At 37.9% G+C, this 22,512-nt stretch overlaps 1 protein-coding gene across 11 annotated transcripts in view; it reads right to left on the bottom strand.

Annotated features, from left to right (window-relative positions):
• MTUS1 (microtubule associated scaffold protein 1) overlaps positions 1-22,512 on the bottom strand; it is a 117,993-nt gene that overhangs the window by 46,895 nt on the left and 48,586 nt on the right. For 8 of the 11 annotated variants that reach the window (XM_021395214.1, XM_021395217.1, XM_021395213.1 and 5 more), the window contains 3 exons: positions 22,081-22,215; positions 19,451-19,555; positions 18,153-18,200 (listed from right to left, as the gene is read on the bottom strand). In XM_021395214.1, coding sequence (XP_021250889.1) covers positions 18,153-18,200; positions 19,451-19,555; positions 22,081-22,215 — 288 coding nt within the window. Of the gene's footprint in view, positions 1-7,063; positions 7,531-14,054; positions 14,128-18,152; positions 18,201-19,450; positions 19,556-22,080; positions 22,216-22,512 lie in introns of those variants that run through there. The other 3 variants (XM_021395221.1, XM_021395225.1, XM_021395223.1) reach the window with 3 other exon arrangements.

Genomic DNA, 22,512 nt, shown 5'->3' with positions numbered 1-22,512 from the left:
TGCATAACTGAGTGAGGGCAAGGAAAAAAAGTTTTGTGAGGAGCCAATAGCACAAATAACAGCAGTGTCTCCAGGGGAAATACCTGCAACACACTGCAAAGACTAAAATCCCCATGTAAGATTAACTCTGTGCAAGACCTCTGACTACAGAAACCTCTACCTATGCCACTAACAAAGGCAGCAAGAAAAATCCCCACTTTTCATATATCACCTCTTCTTTGGCCTACCTTCTAGCCCAGATGTTCCTCCCAAGACACAGGAATACACAATTAACAGGCTTAGACTATTCAATTCTTACTGCAACTTTGTTTCTTTTTTTCCCCTCCAAAAACAACAAAGCTTTGTTTCAAAAGTTGGTTGAGTAGGTGGTGTTTTGTACATTAACACTTGAACAAAGAATAAAGCTTTGATTTTAGACTGGTTTCACAAGTAGCATATGTATACAGCTAAGAAAAAGTCCTCTAGCTTGCTGTTTTATTTGGAGCAGAGTAATCTGAAACCGGCATAATACATCCAGTTGATTTATTCTTCTGCTGGAAGCATTTCCAATATTACTGTTTTACTATGTAATATTTGAAAAGACTTGGCACAAAATAAATACTCTATATTTAATAAGGTGTTTCTGATGTTGACAATATTCATGAGCAGATAAAAATTAAGGCCACTGAGACATCTGAGAGCCTAAAAGCAGTACTGAAGAAGGAAAACTGAAGTTAACTCATTACTAAGTATTATTTGTAATACTTCTCAGACTTCTCTACTGAAGGAATTCAAGTTCCCTTTAAGAAAAGGATGAGCTTTCATACAAAGACTTTTCCCACAGATGTTCCCAGCTGTCCCATTTCCTGCCTAACTAGAAGTATTTCTATAACATCACAAACAAAATGTTTATCCAAGTATCTTGAAGAAGAACCCATACCGGTCATAAATGTATAAGTAACATAGTGCCATGACAAAAAACAGCAAAAATAAATTCAACCAAGAAATAAACACAGGTTTATTACCTCTCTTGCTACAAGTACAAGACATCAGTTTAGATGATCCCAATGGAAAGTTCATGAACAGCAACTGTAGAGATCCATCTCAGCCAGACACAAGCCAGGTAATTTAAGGTGGGCTATTTTTGTGTTCGAGTATGTGGAGAGTTAAACTTAACAGTTCTTTTTTTTTTTTTTGTTTTTTAATAAGATTTAAAGCTGTATGTAATATTTTTAACACAATTCTTTTTCAGAAGATCACATGCTACTTTCTTCTCCCTTTAAGACAGAGAATAGAAACAATACTTCCATGCCAGGGAAAAGGTAATGGGGAAAAGAACGATTTCTGCAGGCCATTAGAAAGGTGCTGGTGATCTCACTTAGTGATTTAGATTAGATTTAGTAAGAATCATGAAGCACTGGTTTACTGCATTACTGTGATAGAAATAACTTCTTTAACAAACCTCCTCTCAAAAATAAGACCTAATTAAATCAAATCTTTCTGCAATCAACATGACTTCAGTGAACTACAGACAGCAGAAATGTCAAGAGGAGAGCAAAGACAAGAGCAGGTGAACTCAGCAGCAAGTTAGGCAGCTTGACTATTGCAGACCTCACCTAATCTTGTTCTGAAGGAAGGCAAGCCAAGAGATGACCTGCCTGAGAATAACTTCTCAAACTAACTGCTTTTGGTATGATATCTAGTGAAACCAGCTAGAACTGGCTGTAACCCAGCACATTTCCTAGCAGCATCAGAACTATCAAACACTGACCTAGTCCTTTGCTATGCATGGTGCCGTTCAGTGATGATTCTATTTCAAGCAATAAAAACAGTCAATGAAAACTTTATTACACATCACTAAATTAACAATTGATCAATAAAGATAAATTAACAGCTCTTGCCATGAATTGCAGCACAGGCAATAAGAACTGGGGTCCCAATTTATTCAACACTACCCCCTCACAATACTTAAGGTCAATTAATCAAATATGACTGCAAAACACAAGAAACTTTTTGCCTTCCACCTCAATCCCTTTGCATGTCATGAGTTTTCTGTGCCTACAAAGGAAAGGGCAATAACAGTAAACCAGCTGGCTATTAACACACAAAATGTTGCATTCTAGCACAGAAATTTCAAAGTGTCATTTTCCTCAAAAAGCTCAGATTTAATGGACTCTAGTAAGGTAGTAGCATTCACACAACTAACTTACAAGCAATTTCTAAAATGGTAGCTGATTATTTGCATAAGCTGCACAAACTGGTGGGGGCAGAATTTAAAAGTTTAAGTCTAGCTTGACAGCACTTGAAAACCCATAAAGCAATTCTAAGCAAGGCTATTAAGGTGTTGCTTTTTTTTTTTTAGTGTAATTGTAGTTGCTTATCATTTCCAAAGCTGAACCCACTTCACAGCAATAGAAGTTAGAGCAGGATCTTTTTTACCTGTGAGGCATACCACGTGGGAACAAATTTAGCATATGCAATGATATTAGCACAGATATCTTGTTGCTAGGCCTTTTGTATTCACTCTCGAATTATCTGTCTTCTGAAGCATTAACTCCACTCATTTCACATTGACAAATAAGTGAGGCATTCTTCAAAGATAATTAATCTGTGTAAATGAAGGAGTAACAAAACCCAGCATCACTCACTATAGTTGAGAGCCAGAAAGCAGAGGCTGCTTTTCACAGTACTCTGCTTCCTCCTAAGCTTTACTGAGCAAAGCTCCTTATTTACATTCCTTTTCATGCTTTATTAAAATACATACACAGTGTAAGCGTTGGCAACCCATACAAATTACTGCTTTGACTCTGGTGTTTTGTTGTTTCTTGTTTTTTCTTTTTTCTTATAAATTAAAAAAAAAAAAAAGAGCTACTACTTTTTGCTGTCCAGTTTGTTAGAAAAGAACTAGAGTTTTCTTCATTTTATACCTGGTTTGGATGGGATTTGTAAAGACTAAATGTTACAAAGACCAAAAATGCAGGAGTGTCACTACTTGAAAGGATCCTCCATTTAGCTATCATCTGCATGCCTACTGAAGTTATGATGTATTAAAATTAAATCAAGCACACACCAGGCAGCTCATTTAGTACACAGTCCTGAATGGATGAAGTCAGGAGCTAAGAGTCTCAGACTTCAAGACTTCTGCTCAGAATAGACAAGCTGTTCTTACTCCTGAACTGTCTATTTCCTTGGTAGGTGGCATAAATACTTAGCATCCTCACCACATATCGAGTATCTCTAGCAGACTTTCAGATTTAGAACACATAGTAGAGTTGGGTGCATTGGATGTCTTCCCATGACTCTGTAGGAATCTGCAATATTGGACAATAATCTGTACTTCAGTGATTCTTTGAAAAACGTATATTATATGAACAGTTAAGCAATTCATGATACCCGAGGCTTTCAGAATCTTCAACATTTTATTCACATGCTATAAAGCACTGTTTTGCTAAGCACAGAAGTAATTTCATGTGTGTTTTAACAAGGGCCAAAATCTAGACCTGAAATCATTACCTGCCACAGGCAGTGTTATCTGAACCAGGATTTATGGAAGATACCTTATCAGAAATGGCTGCTAGTTGCTCAATAAACAGGTCTGCAATGTTTACCTGTTGCTAACAAGGGGGAAAGGAAATTTTTTACACTGGGACTGCTGTAATGACATCAGATGTCTTCGGAGATGCTTCTAATTCCTGAAGTACTAAGTCTAACAAGGTTTAGCAAGCACTGAAAGCCACCAGAGGGATAAGGATGCTAAGTACAGTTTGCTTAAGGGAAGAAGAGAAATGGCACCATGAAGGGATTACAAAAACACTGAGACAAAAATTTACCACAAAAGCAACAGCATAGCTCATTATACAGTCCTTGGAAAACTCTGTGAACAAAAGGCATAGGAACTTTGATCTCCATTTGCAAAACTGGTTCCTTGTGTAGAATTTTATCTTTACGCAAAAGGAAATGCAAATAACACAAAATTAATATTTTGAATCATTCATGGAGGAATGTCCTTCTCTGGCAGTTTTTACAGAATCATGCAGAGATGATGATTTCATCTGTCACACCACTGATGCATGAAAAGCACAGAAACATTTTAGTCACTGTTTGGTAAAAAATTTATCAAACCATTAAGGACCTTTTTAAAGCAAAATTTATATTTTACCACTTAAAGTTTGGTTCATATTTAACTTATGTTTATCCAATTGTGAAGTGTTGAGATTTTTGTTGCTGTTGCTCGTAAAGCTTATTTGTAGAAAGTCACAGGATAGGTTAATTAAATATTTTCTGAAGTGTTTCAGTGCTTTTGTTTTCCTGAAGAGGAGGCTCTTTACACATAGCTAACAATGCAGCGGTACTATACTTCCAGTAGCTGCAGAAATTTTACTTTTTGGTATTTGCCTGTATTTAAAGGGGGAAGAGACCTCTGGCTATGAAGACCCCAAAGCAACACAGAGCATATAAAGATGGAAATCAGATACAAGGCAGCAAGGTGGATGACCTTAATATACACTAAGCCTCACAGTAAATTTCCTCTAGATTTATTCCATTCCTACAAAAATAAATCTAATTTTATTTGGTTTGTAACTTTCCAAGATATTTGAACTACTGCAGTTACTTTGACATTTCCAGATGAACAAGATGTAAGCAGTGTAAACGCACTTAATCACAAGGATGTTTCACTTCTTCCAGAGAAGAAACTTGGCAAACTGTTGCAACATATCCTCAAATCAGAATAGAAACTCAAGAATAGTTTACAATAGCGTTTACATCCAAGTTCACAAAGTTACTGAACCTCAAACTATCAGAATGTAACAGAAGAATTCAATTGCTGCAATTGCCACAAATGTCTCAATACAGTCATACAAGACCATTTATGTTAATATGAAAGGGAGCAATGGATTAATACAGTCTGCACCAAAACTCAGAATGAATGATGCTTATGTAATGCCCTCTTTCCCATACATATTCACATTCCTGCATGAACTCCAAAATTCTTTTTTCCAATTACTCTGTCTTATTTGTTGACACAGTCCCTATATATTCTATTTCTCGTTGCTAATGTGACCTTAGAAAAAAGCCAAGTCTTTTCAATCCAATTAAACCACTACAAGAGATACTCAGACCTATGCTGTAAAGAACAAATATGGCTCCTCCTGGTATTTAACAAAAAAAGAACCTTTCAGGCTTGTGATATACATTGTCATTGTCTGATCTACTGTTGCTGAATTTTATGAACCTGAAATAATCACAACCTAGCTTCCAATGCATTCCACTGTTTTTAAAATACAGTATCTATACATACTTGGACTGGACTCTCGAATACAGACTATGACCCGGTTTTCAGATGCCCTATTTTGGTACATTCAGCACTAGCTAATCATGGGTCAGCTTTCTGCTGGCATGCTGAATTCCTGCAAGATGTAGATATAGTAAAGCAGAAGGGGACACGAGGAAAAAAAATAATTACCTGAACCTTTAGTTCTGTAACTTTAAAGTGCATTATGCACAAACTAGAGAAAATATACAGAAGGTCTATTCAGCACTTCTTAATTAAGAAAGTGCTGCTTAACTGCAACACAAGTCTATCAATGTAGTTTTTACATGCTGTATTTAACAGACATCCTGCAGGCATTTTTTACTTTCATATCCACTCGAATGAAAAAATAAGTGGGCTGTTGTCACTGTAAAACTACCTTGAAACATGCCTTGACATATTTTTATTTTTTAGAATTATACAAAATTTTAGTAGCAGCTAATGAACATATGGAAGATTGAATGCTATTTGTCCATTTCTCCTTTAGCATTTCTATTCCTGGAACACATGCTATGTGAAAATTTCATATTGCTAGCAAAATGAGTGAGTCTTTGTGTATATGCTTACATCACTGATATAAGAATTTTTAGCATGAAGGTATTTTAACCCTAGTTAAAAAGCCAAGCTGCAAACAGAAACCTATTAAGTTTGGATAATCAGCATATATTATGACCACAATTAAATTTATCATCCAGGAAAAACTCAGAAACTGAATTTATTTCACCAGGGATAAGTAACAACAGGGCAAATGGTTTAGGTTGCTATGTAAAATGCTGGGACAGGAAGGAAAGGTAGCTGGCAGAACTAAACTCCAGAAAGTACTAGCCAAAAACAGTAGGGTTCAAGAAAGGAAATCCCTCACAGGAAGAGCTTGTACAAAACTAGTCTACGCAGCTGCTTGCTCCTCCCTAGGTTAAATGCAAGAAAACCACAAACAGTGCAATGGAGAAAAGTCTTATGTAATATGAAGACTATCATTTTCTTTGATGTCATCTACCTTAGCTAAGAAACAATCACCACCCTCCACCAAAACAACACATCTATTCCCTGGAACAAATCTCAGCATCCATAATTATGTTCCCATTCCACTTATTTACTTTACCTAACATTTAAAATGAAAAATCAGGTCATTAAGCAGCTGAGAATGTTTTAAACATTCATTTCTGAAAACACACACACACACACACTTGTCTTGAATGTCTCTAAAACATCTAAAAGAAAACTTCAGACTTGCTAGGTTTGTATCAAGACAAACAAGCAAAAAAAGTTTTCTCATCATATTTGCAGGGAAGATATTTAGCATGACAAGTCTGCCAACAGATATGTACACGCAAGTATTTAAATATTTCTCACAAACAGACAAAGTCACATTGAGAAAGCCTGTCTTGTTTCCTCCTCCTATCCCACCTCCCACTCATAGTACAGAAAAGACACAGCTCCTAGCAGATAACCATCAGAATGATTAAATAAATATTTAATGGTACAAACTTCCTAGCTCTATTTTTGGATCTGTAGAAGGAAAGAGCAAATTCTGATTTGCATTCCATAAACAGAATATTCATCTTAAAAATGAGCAGCTCAGTATGAAAGCGCACAGAGCTCCTGCTCTCCACTTACACAGAATATGAAACTGTGCTCATCAGTCAGACTTTTAAGTGCAATTCAAAAACTTTTATGCCCCAAATGGTTGTTATTTGCTAAAAATAAGCTGCTGCTGAAGTAAACAAAATATAATCCAACGCATGCTCTAATTGTTATATGAAAAATACAAACCTGTGTGAAATATAACAGTGCTCTTCTTATAGCCAGAAGGGAGACGAATGTTTCGGAGCAATCCCTTCGCTGTCAGTCGTATACGCATGTTGGATAAGGAAAATTTCGGGGACCATAACATGTCTTCAGCGCAATTAGAAGATAAGCAAGCAAGAAACAGCCTCCATGTAGCGTTACATACTATGCTTTTAAATCACTGCTGGCAGAAGTCAAGCAATTCTTGCTAAAGAAAACAACCTTGAAGAAATAATCAAACCTCCATTCCCTTGCCCTTATTCCTTATGCACAGACAAGCAAATGCAGGAAAGGCAGATATCCACAGCGTAAATGCTGCTGGCAGCTTCTCCCCACCAGATGTTGTCGAAACAAAGCTTGTCCTCAGCATAAAATCGACTTAGTGATTTGGAAAACAAACAGCCTCTGAATTACATCACAGTGTTCACGCTTAATCTGCTTCGGGACTCTGTGGGACTGGGAGCTACAACAGGAGGAAAAGGGAGGAGGAGAGGGAGGAGGAGGAGGAAGTGGGTGGTCTCCCCAGATGAATGTATCATCCAGCAGTGTCACAGACGTGTAATTGTTCTTTAGAGACTATTAGAAAGACTACTTGAATATTCCTGGAGGCATTTGGCATCTCCCTTTCCTTAGCAAGGATCACTTCAGGCTGCATTTTTCAAACAGTTTGTTACAATTGACAGGAATGTATTAAAATAGTCTTATCAGGTAACGTTTTCTACCAGAGTTTTAATTCTGGCATTAAATATATCAACATTTAACATCTTAACTAATCCAGAAACACATCTGTTCTGTATGAACAATTCACTCTTTGAAATCTGCTTAAAGAAAGTGCTATTCAGCTTGGCAGCTCAGCACTGCAGATGCTTCCATTTATCATGAGAGGTGCAAGGAAGCAGGCATCTATTTCATACCAAAACAGATCACAGCCAGCTGGAGTCTGAATGCACCTACATGCTGCTGGGCAGGCACAGAAGCAGGGACCACTTAAGCCAATGCAGAATACAGGGCAGTAACAGCCGGCACCTCCTTTTCAGTTTGCTTGCAGGTTCTGGTGAAGAGAATTGAATCTTTCTTTTTTATTTATTTTAAAGATACAACAAAATCAGATACTTTCTCACTGATGCTCCACTCCTATACCATTTCATCAGACTACAGCCAATGCTCTCTAGCATCCAGCCTTCAGATAGTTCTAGTTTCAGAAGCCATTAAGCCAACTTGTTCTGAAGCACATATCACCCAAAGCAAATGGTGATTTCCCACCACCACTGGTGAGATCCTCTCCTTATTACAGACCTATTACATTTGAATAATGTCTTACTTGCTCAAAATGCTCAACATTTTAAATCCTCCAGTGTTGCTAGAACTAAAAATAACATTTTGTTGTTGTATTTGAACTCTAGATCTCTCTAGCATCATGCAAGGCAGGGCAGTAACAATGAAACAGCTCACTAAGCACACCCAATGAACTGCAGCCTTTCATCAAGATATCAGACCTGTTAAACCAACCTCTACCGCACAGTGTGAGAACACTGCTCAATGTTTTACCATGGCATATCAAAGTATCTATTTCCCAGCACAGTGATGCACCATGGGCTTCAAAATACTGTAACGCTACATCTTCAGTCTGCACAAAACCATTAGAAATCAAGATGTAAGTATAAAGTAGCTTTTTTGTTCAGTTCCCAGAGCAGTCTCTGCACACAGCAGCGCATGCATGATTTTATTGCAGTAAAATCTTCACAGATTCCTTTGAGTATGAAAAGCTTTGGCACCAGCAATGTGTGTTCATGTGTCTTTGCAGTGCCCTGCAATTGTAGACCATTCTTAATCCAGCACAACCATCAAAGGAGGTGACAATCCCTCCCGCACCTCCTCCCTTACCACTGCTTCTTCCTGGAAGCAGCACACAGTGGTAAGCCATAAGGCTTGTTACGACGCATCACAGTAGCCTTGTGTACTCACCACAGCTCATTAGCCCACCTCTTCAAATATTAGATCAATATCCTCCCTTGAAGAAGACATCTTGAGATTTTGACTTGGCCACAGCCAGCTTTCCAGCGCCATTCAACGCCCAATGTGCCAGGTTTTCCTCTCCTGTCTGAGCACCCACAGGAACTCTCTTCTGTTTTCCTCTTACCTACCATAACTCCCCAAGGGAGGGACTGCTCCAAGAAGCAAACATCCCTCTACCCAATTGGATTTGATACTGTCTTCACAAAGACAGAAACTACCATCTCTCTCCATCTTTGCAGCAGTGCCTGGAAAAAACGGTTCACGAACTCCTCATCAGCCTACAAAAACCAAAGAAGTAGAAGTACCCCAATGAAACCTTAACTTCATTCCTAGGAATAGGAGCTAAAACAAAGAATTTTTAGAGGGCAAGCATGATGTAATGAACCAGTTTGAAGACAGAGGAAGGAATGAATCACAAGGCAAAATATGAGCAAATAAAAGCTCTATACAGACATGAAAGCTCTTGCACCAGACACCAAAGCATCTCTTACAGAGACACACAAATAAATAATACTTTCCTAGCTTTAGCTTGATAGAAATAGGCCATGAAAAAACAGATATACTATAGTGTTGTTTTTTCCTTTTTTTTTTTAAATTGAAAACAAAACAAAACAGCCTTTTTATGCTCTAGGAATCCTGTCAAACCCCACAACCTAAAACAAGACTGCTTTATGCAGTAGAATGACCTGACAGCACCAATAAAAAGCACTAGAGGAACGTCAGACTCATCTAGCATGCAACATTCAGAGAGCTCTGACAGGCATCCAGTGAGAGGACTGCCCATCCCTATTTGAATAGCTTCTATTAGAAATTTAACTCAAAAGAGTTCCTCCAATGCAGTATTTGCATACCCATTTTACTCCACTGTAAATTTCACTGTGGTGACTGCACATCTGTCAGTGTTGTTTTCTTAGGAAAAGGACTTCTCCATGTCGGTATTCGTGCTCCTATGACCATCTTGTGCCAACAGGGTACAGAGCCAAAGACATGCTTCATGGGATCCAAGCACAGCATGACAGGAACATGCATTCTCTACATTTCACGCATAATATGAGGATCTGAGAGATCTTCCGCAACAGATAAAGGTGATGGAAATTAGCAAAAGAAAATTGCTCAATAAAATAGTAAGTGATACAGAGCACAGACAGAGGAGAAAATGACTATCGTTTTATTTACTAGCACTTCACTGCTGTCTTTCCTTCCTGGGCAAAGCAAAAGACTCCGCACCGTTACAATCACATAATTCACTCTGGGTTGCTAAATGCATTAATACCTAATGACACGATCAGATTGATGGTGAGGAGAGACCTATTTTAATCCTGGCAGATTTAGTGCATCTGCCACTCCCTGGGGAAAGCTAGCAATGTGACAAAGAAGGAGCAGAGGACACTGGTATCCGTAGGCCCTAAATTCAGCATTGTGAGTCCAAGTCTCCAGTATCTGGACACATTTCTCTTGCTTCTGCTTCTCTTTGCACCACTAAGTAAGCCTCTGAGCAGGGTGACTGTCTCATTGCAAACAAGCCTAAATCAGAAGCCAGATCTTTCTATCTGCGATGCCCAAGCAGAAGACAAATGTCCCCACTTCACAAGACAGCATGCGCAGTGCTGAGAAGATGAACATTACTCACATGCTTTAATTCAAGAAGAATTGAGAGCTGACTGCTTATGCAAAGGGAGAAGAGAAGCAAAAGGCTACTAAGAGTAAAAGGGTAATCCATGACCTAGATTTTCCTTCTGGAAAATTACCACTCCCTCACCAGTTCCCTTTGACCATTTTGCTCTAGCCAGCACTCCAGCTCAAAAAGCTCATCCTCCTGCAGGCAACAATGCACACTGCCACGCTCCATAGCTTGCAGCTCCAGGACATTAAGTTCAAAGCCTCACCTGAAGAAGAAAGCCAACCTCTTCCTGCCATGGAACAGGAACTGAAATAGTAAATAGTTTCGTTTTCTTCTAGTGCAAAACTTTTAACTACTATAAATTCAGCAACTTTTCAAACAGAATGTGATGCTGCAGTGAATTTCCAAGCAAACAGATACAGATATCAGGCTGGTTCGTGTCTTTCATGCAACAGTGGTGACATTTACATCATCTGCCCTCTTTCAGAAAACACGATGGCAACAAACATCACAAGAATAATTTCATTTTTAACTTCTGACTTAATGAATCTGCAAATTGTTTTCCATGTATAAGACGTCCCTTCTGAGATGGCATTTCTGTTAGACTTCCTCAAAGTCTGTGTTTCAAAACTGCTACTAGGCTACAGTGAAAAACATCGCTCCTACTAGAGCAACATGCCTTAAAATATGAAGTTTCAATGATCTACCCAGATGCGTCAGAAAAAAAATCCCACGAAACAGCTACTTCAGTGCTAGGGACTTATGCTGTATAGCAACAGGCTAGGTGCGTGCAAGAGCCCCTGTGAACACTGGTCCCAGGAAACAGTAAGAAAATAAGTTTTTTTAAATTAGGGTCACAGTCTACACATCTACAAATACTAATTGCTTTATTCACATAATATCGGTGGACATGCACTGCGCAATTGCTCTTCATCTACAACCTCACAACAATAGTCAGCACCCAGAAAATCCCTATTGAAAATCAACACTGCAAATAAGGACAATTTAGACAAGTACATCTCCCAGGATACACTTGTCATTTATCAGCTGGAGCTCCCAAGGTTCACTGAGAAAACACAACTCAGCTCATCACAAGTCTAACACTCTCCTTTTGTAGGCTTCATACATTCACTGTAAGCCCAGGTAAGCAAATAAAAATGCAGACACATTCAGTTTAGAAGCTGTGTAATTATCTTTGACACGAAAGGCACAAGTTCCATGTTTCTGGGACAGCTCTATGGTCTTTCAAATGTTACATCAACTTAGATTCCTAACAGAGGGGATGACAGCAATAGGGCAGCTACTTTATCTGCTGAAAAAATATCTTAAAGAATTCAGGGAAAGAAAAGGCTTGAAGAAAGCTAGAAGGAATAACACAGTACCTCAGAGAACTTCAAAATAACTTAAAAAAAAAAGTCCAATAACACCTGATTATTTACAGTGTCTAGTGCAAACACATAAAACAACACGCATAGTATGAGGAACTTGAAGGAGTAAAAAAAAAAAAAAACAACAACAACAAAAAAACAAGCCAAAACAAAAACAAACACAAAACCAGAAGTGATCCATACCTGTATTTAACTGGAGAGGAAAGGACATGAAGATACTACCACAAGAAGCAAGTTCTAGGGTGGCACTTCTGATCATGTGATACAGTTTAGCAGTTTAGCATAGCATACAGCAATTCAGTTAGAAATAACAAAATGAAAACAGTTCATCACTAAACCTGATCGTCAGTCTAAGCTATAATGTCTTTTCACAAAATAAAATCTTACTGTCCCCATAACTACTGAAAAGAAAAAAAAATAGTGAGGATTTAGACATTTTAGAACTAGTTCAGACAGAATGGTAATAAGAACTATGAGCTCTGGCTAATCCTAGTAATCTGTATAATTTAAAGCCATGATGACAGAAATAAATGCTAGAGAAGACTTGAACTTCACCTCCCAGCACTGGGAAATGTTATTTAAGTATCAGCTGGGACTGAGCCTATACAACCTGCAAACGCCCATTTTAGTTGTCCCTCTGCTCATGTAGAGGCTGTCCTATTCAGCATTTAAACAACTGTGAGAAACCTGCAGCTCTGTGTTCATGAAAGAGACACAAACATTCGCACAGTGGAAAGTCAGAATATTTCTGCATTATCAAGAGTTTGGAATATGGCTACCCTAAGCTAGAGAGCAATTTTCTCACAGAAGTTTTGGAATTAAACAATAACAAACATAACTGAAATACCTAACTTACAATGAAGAGAAAGGGTCCTTTCTTAAAAGTGCTAGCAGATGAAACAAGTCTTGTAGCACGGACACCATTTGGGTTATGCTACAAAAGGCCTATAATAAATTAATTCTCATATATGTATCTTAATTCTTCACTTATATGGAGGTAACAAAATGAAGACCTGTTTTCATTGTTGGTCCACTTTTAATAGCTACACCACTTAAACTATTTTGCTCTACGTTTATAAGAACATTCTTTATTAGCTTATAAGCATTCTAAGGCCAGATCATGAGACATTCAAGTCATTCAGATAGTCCTCATAGTTCACACAGATGGAAAACATCTAAAAAAAAAAGACTATTGCAGACTCTTTATTGCAGCTATAAAGACAGTCCAGTGCACAGTACTAATAACTCCATAGTTTTTAAACTTGATCTTTTTGTTCCATGTCAAGAGATAAAGAAGAAAGTCCTACAATTTCCAACAGTAACAGTTGTTACTGTTTCACCCTATACAATTTATGAAATATTCTCAAGTGTTTCCCGAATTATTCTGAAGGTAATTTCTTTCTCAAGCCCAGCAGAGTAGAGCATTATGAGACACTGAAAGAAAAGTTGCATTGGTTCAAAAACAGAAGTTTTGCCTTCTACAAAAGTGCCAGACTACACAGAATCCCTTTTTTTCTTAAATGGATACATGAAACTTAATTACTTACACTACTGAAATACAATCTGTTACAAATTCTCATGAGAACTGTGCAATATTCTCTATCAGAGCTTTTATGTTTTACTTTTAAAGTAATTTAAGACTGTTGGAATTTTGTTTTTTATATGAATGACATTGTTCTGAACTGAAGATTATTTCACATTTAATAATCTTGCACTTGCAGAATTAGATATTTAAGAAAAATAAATGAGATAACAATCCTGATAAGGTTTATGTCATATAGCTGGGAAAGTGCACTGAAAGTGAGTACTAAGGTACAGCCAAAAATAAATGCTCAAAGTGTTGAGACAGAAGCAGTTTGCTGTCTTCATGTTTTGTTCACACTTGTTTCATGACCTATAACTAGAACTGCCATCAAAAGCACTGTTCTTCCTATCATGTTTTTAAACTCACCGGAGATCTGCAGTCTTGCTCTATGGCCAACTATGAACACTTCTGTTTGCAAGTGCATCAAGGTCTTTTTAAGTATCCACGCAACTCGCAGTTTCTTTTACAAATTTCAAAAGTTTGTCTCCAGACAAAGAAAACACACAAACAAAAACAAAACAAAACAAAAACCCACATCATACCAAGAAAGCCCTTCAGATCTAAGAAGAAACAATGGAGAAACAGAGCTGATAAGCTGCTTGACCAGATATCCCTCATCAGTAGAGTAACCTGCCATTACCACGCTGAAAACTACTAATAGTAAATTAAATCAAAGCATTCACTGAAGACCTATGTGACATTCATAACAATATCCAATCAGCTCTCAGTTTTAATTTTCCTAGTTTTTAAAAGAAAACTTACACATTTTTAAAGAACACTTATGCTTGTATTTACAAATATCATGATGTATTTTAAGACATCCAAGTTCTTTTTTTTTGCTTTGTTTGCTTTCTAGACACAAAAAGTGCAAGTATTTTAAGGGTAACCTTTCTATCAAGGAATCTCCAAGATAAAAAGAAACAGATGTTTACCTTCTGTTTCCTCTGGGTTTCAACAGGGCACGCAAGAAACTAAACCTCTAAAAGTATTCTCCATAAATTTTGCTTTGAACTACAGTATTATGTTAGTAAAAGCATCCTATTCCATTGTATGAGTTTCAGTGAAAAGCCAGCAGCAGCCACCTTTGTCAGTCTGTTCCAAGAGATAGCTTCATGAACTGTAAAAATCATACCAACACTATCATTCATTTTTGCAATAAGTCACCTGACTGAAGTCATTTCCTCCCCAGCGTTATTTTTCTCACACATGATTTAATTAAAACAAGCAGCCTTTTAAACTCTTAAGCGGCTAAGAAAAGAGAGCATCATCTTTCCTGATGCAGCATGGACAGCTTCTGAATGAAGATTCCTTGTTTTTCACGGCTTCTCTAGTCTTCTTTAGTAACTGGTTCCAGTACGCACACTCTATAACAACAGAGGTAAGTATGACATAAATCACACTATTCTTATCTGATAATACTTTATGGTATTATCCAACAGTTGCCCTAGCATTCCTGACAACACTGCTGTGCCAGAAGCATAAATTATCCATAGTACACCATATGTCCCTTTCAGACTCACTGAACAGAAAGATAAAGGTTCCCAACAAAGATTTGCAGGCTTTATTCCTAAAATAATAGCTTTACCTTTGGAACTGCAAAAAAAGACATTTACTTGCAAAAAGGGAGCACTGTACCATGACTGTCTTTAACATTCAATCAAGAATGGAGACAAGAGATTTGAATATTCACTTCCTATATACATGGTATTGTAGTATACTGCCCAGGTACTAGAGGTAGACCACTGTTTCTACAGGGAGCCCTGGAGAAACAAAGGAAAGAACACCGACTGAAAACATTTTAAAGGAAGTTTTGCATCTTGTTCAAAATTACAGCTCACAAGAGGCAACTGTTTTAGTCATAATTACATTAAGATGTTATAGCTAACGTACAAGTACGCTGTGATCCAAAGTTAGCAAGTTAAGAAGTAATAAAACACATTTTGCCCAAGAAGTTAGTTTTTCTCTTGGCAGTAAAGCCAGCATTGTAAACAGTAAGCCACAGAACATGCAGAAATTCCTTGACCCACTGGAAGATCACCCATGAGAAATGCAGAGTTGAGAAAAAGGACCCTTGTGTTTTACCAGAAACAGAAAATGAACAGCTGCAAATAACTAGTCTCTCCAGGTCTACAGGCATACTAGCAGCATTCTGCATCTTGTTTTCCAAGTGTTTCCTCGTTTTGTGAAACTTCTTTCAATGAATGGAAAATGAATAACGAGCACAAACAATCTGAACAGAAATGATATTGTAGAAATGCCTGCTATTTTTTCAGCCTTGAAAAGTATTAACAAGAGCTTGACAATTAATGCATTGATAGGGTAATCAATGTTTTCCCCCCCCATAGAGTCCTGCTTCAAGACATCACAGTACTGACTCTACAGGCAGAGTACATGTGCAAGAAACAGAGGTGAGGTTCAACTCCCTCACTGAATGAGGCTAAAAGCTGTACAGTTAACTAACTAGTTAACCATGAAATAAGATAACAAAAGTTTTAACTAGATATAATCGTTAGAACAAGGCTGCATTGTAATCTCAAGGCAACTAAAAGAAGAAAAGATATTGGGCTCCATTCTACATGGTACCAGCTGGCATTACTTCAGTTCATTTCAAAAAAGATCATTTGTCTCTTCTTAGAGTGTAAGACATTGTACATTGAACATCCAAACAGCCACACAATATTTTTATTGTGTAGTTAAAAACTATCTGCAACTGTGAAGATGGAAAAAAAGTCTTGCTTCTCTATCAAAAAGCTTGTGTGCACAAATAGAACATTATACTAATGCTCCAGATAAGTTACAAAGCTATTAACTTGAAAGTCTAACAAATCGCCCAATTTTGGAAACTGATTCAGTACAAGAAACAGGTTTTGTAAGACAAACACTAAAATGCAACTACTCAGCTGGCAAAAATAAGATGTTAAAGAATATTTGCTGAAAAAAATCGCTAAACATTATGGCTATTTTGGACTTTACAGTCACATTTTTAATGCACCAAATATAATACTTCAAAGATAACATAGTCACATTCTCTATTAGCTTGGAAAAGTTGAATCACAACAAAAATTACTTTAAACTTGCAAGAAGGGTGAGGGAGCACTAACTGGATTTTTTCATGGAAAATACAGAAGTAGTGCTGGGACAGCTGTAAGAAGGAGAGTCATATTTAAGTTTCTAATCCAGAGACAACACACCTTCCTTCTCCCATATCACAAGTTACCTCAACCTAAGTAGAATATTCTTCCTAGCAGTATCACCTTCTACACTTCTATGTATAAAGGACCACGTACACAAGCTCATGAAACACTGTCAGGCAATATCTAAATGAACGTTACTTCAGGCAAATATAAATGACAAACAGAATGAGCACTTTGTCTTGTTATATGAGCAAAGCGCTGACTTGTAATAATGAGAGATCTCAAGCAAAGCACTCAGTCACGATTGCTAGTCAGACACTTGACACACAAAAGACTAAGAGGCAAAGCATTAGACACATTATGCAAGCAGTTAGTCAAAAACATACCACCACAGTACCCAAGTGACAGGTCAGAATTGTTTTACTCAACAGTTCTAGACTCAAATTCTTAATACCTGGTTAGTTACAGCACCTCTTTGAGAAAGACATCTGCTGCTCACTCAGGGGACACAGGGCTTCCCACTGAACCTCACGATCTTTCAAAAAGAGGTTTCCAGTAATTAAAAGCAGCTTTTAATTCATCAAGTACTCACTGATACTCAGGAAACTAATTTTGACTGCATATTCTCTTGAAAAAGACCTGGAAATTTCTGCGAATAGAGATCTGAAGGCCTCAAAGTCTCCTGGCAGCGAGAAACTAGCACCAGGTGCCCTGACTGGCATAACCACTGAAAACAAATACAAGATGAAGTCCTTAAATTCTACCAGATTTTGGAACACCATCTGCCACTTAATCAGTTGCCACTCCTCCCTTGCCATCCAAGCAGACACATGCACTAACAAGTTTGGATAATTTCATCTTCAAGTGTAGTCTGCAGTGACAGAAACAGACAGCTGACACTGAAAGGGTAGCTACCCTGAACCTTCCAGAAAAACCTGTTATTCTGCATGACTATTTATGTTAAAGCCATAACAAATGACTTTTAATCATTACTTACCTGAGCCTGGCTAAACAGCAAAATCTACATCTAAGTTTCATTACCACATTTTTTTTCCTCCTGTTGTTAGTGTTAAAACCTTCTTATGCTTCACTGAAAACAGAATAACAGACAGAACAGACTGCACACCCTAAAAGCTGAGTAACCAGAAGACATTAAGTAGATAAAACAAGACTTCATCCTCTATCAGTTGAAATCAGAATCTGTCATGGTTCACAGAATTTATGTTGCAAAACTATTTTTCCAAATAAACCAAATAACATACTAATACAATGTATAAATCAAATTTAAGTTCCGCTTCAGAGTATGTAAAAATACTTTCAGAAAACTCACCAGAACCAGAAGCCGACGAACTTTGGTGTCTGTTTTTTCCAAGAGTACCTGTGATGTTCAGAATAGAAAGCAGAATTATACTTCAAGTCAGTAAAGGAGAGAGTTGCCCTTTTGAATCTCTTTCCACATAAATTCCTCATGATCTATGTAGTTTAAGTTTCATCCTTGTGATGGCTGACTGCATGTTTGATGGAAAGATTTGGCATTATAAAAGGTTAAATTATTTGAAAAATGAATTCCTATCAAGTTAAATCTTTTCTCTGCTTTGATTATCGTACTTCATTTAAGCCACTTAACACTGTTTATTTATTGTATTATTTTATATCAAAGAACAAAATGAACAGATAATATAATAAAAAACAGGCAACAATAAATAATTATCCATACAAGCAGCATCACAACTTTTTTCCAGCTATATACTCCAGTTACTTTATTTATACGAAGCAGGTACAAAATGTGCTACCTAATCAAGTTAGATATAAACAAAAACAGTGAGAAGGTTAATCTACCATTACTGTATAGTTTTAGCATTAGGTGAAAAATGAACTAAGAACCTCATTATTTTGAAGGATATAAATTTAAGGAAAACACTTTTTGCTAGGTTTAAGTGTGAATGTTACAAGCAGAAGTTCATAGAAGGTCTGTTTACAATACCTATCATATGCAGCTTTCTTCCTCCCCATAGTAGGTACGTCAGTAAGAAATTATCTGATTTGTACAATTGTACTTGTTTCTCTCAACCTGATTCCCCCAAGTGCATCTTTGCTCCCAAAGTGAAAATTTTTATTACTGAATTTGTCTGAGGAGTCGGATATATTCTTTGATTTACTCTGATAAAAAAATGACTAATTTCAATTAAGTATTAAAGAGAAAGCAAATATCTGATACAGAAATACATAGTTAAGTACATATTACTCTAAACAGCCAAAGCTGATCAGCAAGGTCTCACAAGAATATTGCTTAAATTAAACAGAGAAACTTGGGAATGTCAGTCTGAGTCTTATCTTGTAAGTACATGATCTTATAAGCAGGTTATAGAACAGCATTCAACTTGATGTTATCAAGTGCCTCAAGTCCTCATGGGTTGCAAGTTTGAAGCAGGTAGTGTACATAAGTACCATGACTTTCACCTCCAGATAAACAAACATATACAGAATATCTTGCAGAGCCTATCTCCAATACCGTGAACTACACATGAAAAGAGCAGACTGACCATCTCAATTGCTCAAGTTATAGAGCACAGCTCCTCTTTCTCAAGATGGATAGATACAAGAATGTAATTGAAAATATAACTTTACCCAACAACTGACTGCCTCTAGCCTCACTGACTTTCCTTGCTGAGTGCAATGGCCCAGATGATTTTGGCGTGCACTGGTTCAGGGAAGCACACCTGGCCTTGGCTCCTAGAAGAAGAGGCTTAAATCAGGTTTAAAAGTACAGCTATGTGAGCAAATAAAGACATGCCTAACATCACATATTTACAGTACCAGATGCACGAGTCTACTCAAATAAATATAAAAAGAGTCATTTTCTAGAAAATTTAAGGTTATATTTAAACTTTTTTTTTTTTTTTTACCAGAATCCACCACTGAAGCAATAAAATATAATTTTAATAAAGCTTATTAGGAGAAAAAAAAGTAAGGAAAGACTTCACCTTAGTACTAAGATAGTATTACTTAAGTCTTAGAACAGTGGCAAACAACACAGCTACAGGAAATCTGGCTAAAAGGGACCTGTGGAGGCCTGCTTGTCAGCCTCCCATCAGAGCAGAGCCACCACCAAGATGAATTTAGCTGGCCATGCCTAGCTGAGTCCTGAAAACTTCCAGGAATGGAGACCCTATGGCCCTACTGGACAACGTGGTCCTGTACTACTTCTCCTCATAATTCTTCCCAAAATGTTGGGTCTCCTACTCAATGATCTGTGATTATTTCCCATTGCTACATCATCTGGTACTAATGAGTTCAACATCTTCATAGGCTCTTTTGAGTTGGAAGGGACCTTTAAAGGCCATCTAATCCAACTCCCTAACAGGGACATCTACAGCTGATCAGGTGCTCAGAGCCCCATCCCCTGACTTTGGATGTCTGCAGGGCTGGGGCATCCACCTGTCTGGGCAACCCGCACAGTGCCTCAGCACTCTTACTGTAAAAAACCTCTTCCTTATGTCCAATCTAAACCTCCCCTCTTTCAGTCTGAAACCACTTCCCTTTATCTTATTATACAGACCCCTATACAGGGCTGTCCCTTTCTTCTTACAGCTCCTTTACATACTGCAGTATCTAGATTAGGTATTTAGACAGCATCCCGCGGCCTGTGGGGGGGAACCAAGCACCGAAGCAGCAAACCAGCCCTGAGGGCTGCCCTGGAGCACCTCCAACCCTGGTGGTGTGCCCGCACCAGGCCCTGCGGGGCTCCGAGGGCCGCCAGGCCACATAGCAGGGCCCACCCGGCAGCTCCCACTGCCCACCATCATCTTTGTTCAAGTAATTGCAAATTGTTACAATACCTCCCCTTACTCTTCTTTTCATCTGACTTAGCAAGCCTCAATCCCTCATCCTCTCCTCACAAGTCACATGCTCTGACACTCTGTCTTCCCCAGTCTGTTGTTTCCAAATAACCTTCTTGAAATGGGCAGGCCCCAAAACAGAGCAGTCCAGGTGGAGCCTCACAAATGCCAATGAGAGAGAGAACACCAGTTTCTGGCCTTAATGCTCCTGCAGGTGCTGAAGGCACGCTTCCAGCACCCAAGTCACTGAAGTTGTTGAACAGTGAACAACTGCATTGCATATATTGGGCCTGACAAAAAAGCATCGGCTTGTCAGGCAGCCATATAGTTTTTGTTTGTTTCAGTGATTTACAGTTTCTGGCAATGTCTGCTTCTTATCATTGTTTACTATTTTAAAGCATGTCATTATAGCATGACATTTGGCAGGCTTAAAACTTAAGCCTAAAGCAGAAGCATTGTATTTAATTAGGTTTATCCAATTACAATAACCAGTTCACCACAAAGATGGTCAGAAGCAAGCTGATTATAACTAGGATTTAGGGGACAGAGAGCACAAGCTTATTTATCTGCTCCCATTATGCCTTTAATTTTGGTCAGAGAATGAGTTGTCAACTGCTGTTTGTGGCTTGAGTGGAAAAGCACTGATGGTTTATAGAGAAGTCCTGGCTCAAACAGGAACCAAAACACTAATACAAAACCAGAAAGCACATTTTAACTAAATTTCCTTCATCATCAGGGGATGAAGTAAAATTATCTATCTCCATTAAAAACAAAGCAGACCTCTGCTTCAGTCAGTTAGGAGAATATCAAGAAAAAAAAGCATGGAGAGGTAAGCTGTTAGCGCAGTTCTTCCCTTTGAATGGTAAAACAATACCATTCATTCAAGAAGAGGCTTCATTTAGTAACATCTCATTCAGAGAGATACTCTAAATCTGTAAGGTCCTTTCTGTTCTGACAGGGGCAAATATCATCTCAAGTCTGCACGAGGAAAAGCACAACCATATCCACAGGATAAAGTCAAAGTAGGTCTACCCTGCAGATAATCAGCAGCTACAGAATCTGTGCCTGAGCTTTGTGACAAAAAAGAAAGACACTAGAATAATGTAAAATTTGAGTGATTACACCCACCACATAATGCATTTAGTACCATGCACAGCCACATTGCTCTTGTAAGTCCAGTCCACATCACAGTGCAGACTGCCTCCTCATTTGTCTAAAATAACCAATCAATTACAACAATTCAAATAATGTTTTAGCTTTCTTATGGAATCTTATGAAACTTGAAGCACTGATGTTATTCTACTTCCTCGCAGTGGATTACTGTTAAATACGCATCGCTTCAGGCAGCAGCCAGGCACAAAAGATAAGGCAATGCAACAGCAGTAGCTTTAGTTTCACTGTAGCTACAGATTCAGATACCTTTTGGAGTTGCTTTCAATGAGAGTAATCTAGGTCTTGGTGCTGCTTTCAAAGAGACAGATCCAGAAGTACCATTCTGGCAGGCTGTTTTTGAAGGCCATTCTCCATTCTTAATGATCACTGTGGCACTTGTAGCTACAAGAGAGAATGGTGGAGAATTTGGTCAAGAAAGTACCTACCTCGGAGAAAATTAAATCCTAAAGCAAGCCCATTTCATTGCTAAAGTTAGGAGAAATAAAAGCTGGAATAAAACAATTATGAACTTTTTTATTTTCTGTACAGACTGATTAACTGTAATAGATTAGTCCATGGATATTACAAACACTTCTCAGAACTGGACATACAGCTTTGAACTTCGCACAGGAGGTGGGTATATGCAAGAGAATACTGATACCAATACATGAACAGGAGCCTTCCCATGTCATACAAAGC

Source organism: Numida meleagris, chromosome 4 (assembly GCF_002078875.1).
Source record: "Numida meleagris isolate 19003 breed g44 Domestic line chromosome 4, NumMel1.0, whole genome shotgun sequence".
Taxonomy (NCBI): Eukaryota; Metazoa; Chordata; class Aves; order Galliformes; family Numididae; genus Numida; species Numida meleagris.
The sequence above is the reverse complement of the archived record's forward strand: the minus strand, read 5'-3'. Positions and strand labels throughout refer to the sequence as shown.